Source organism: Bison bison, unplaced genomic scaffold, assembly GCF_000754665.1.
Source record: "Bison bison bison isolate TAMUID 2011002044 unplaced genomic scaffold, Bison_UMD1.0 scf7180017864080, whole genome shotgun sequence".
Lineage (NCBI taxonomy): Eukaryota > Metazoa > Chordata > Mammalia > Artiodactyla > Bovidae > Bison > Bison bison.
This window is the reverse complement of record NW_011494652.1, coordinates 192,451-192,948: the sequence shown is the minus strand read 5'-3', so window position 1 is coordinate 192,948 and position 498 is coordinate 192,451. Positions and strand designations below refer to the sequence as shown.

Here is a 498-nt window from a genome sequence, read left to right as displayed (position 1 = left end):
CCACGGAGGAGGCCTGGACGTGGTGACCCCATCCAGATGAGAGGTGCAGGGGCTGGGAGTCACAGTCAGTGCTGCTTACTGGAGGGCACTGGAGTGAGGGACGGAAGGAGGGGTGAGGGGGCGGGCAAGGGGAAAGGAAGGGAGCCAAGGTGCCAGCTAGACTGTAGGTGGCACCTGGCAGCTTGTCCTTTCTGGGTCTGAAGGCCGAGGATGAAATCTGGCTGGAGACACAGCTGTGGCCGTTGACAGCAGATGTGACCCTGAGCCCTGGGGTGTGGCAGTGGGCCAGAGGCCCGCAACAGGGGGATGCTGTGGGCAGTCGGGGCTGCAGATGGGCCAAGGGGAGGGTCTCGGAGGAGGATGCGGGAGGGTGCCGGAAGGCTGGAGACCGCTGAAGACCCGGACTCCCAGGCCACACTTCCTCCCAACCTGGAGGGCCCTCGGGGGTCCGGCCCGCGCGGACCGGCCGCCCCGTCCAGGGCGCGGGCAGCAGGTGGC

General features: G+C 67.7%; 1 protein-coding gene across 1 annotated transcript in view; it reads right to left on the bottom strand.

The window, feature by feature from the left end:
- Positions 1-65: 65 nt before the first annotated feature.
- DUSP8 (dual specificity phosphatase 8) overlaps positions 66-498 on the bottom strand; it is a 17,330-nt gene continuing 16,897 nt past the window's right edge. The window contains 2 exon segments of the mRNA XM_010837801.1: positions 66-88; positions 175-267. Coding sequence (XP_010836103.1) covers positions 66-88; positions 175-267 — 116 coding nt within the window.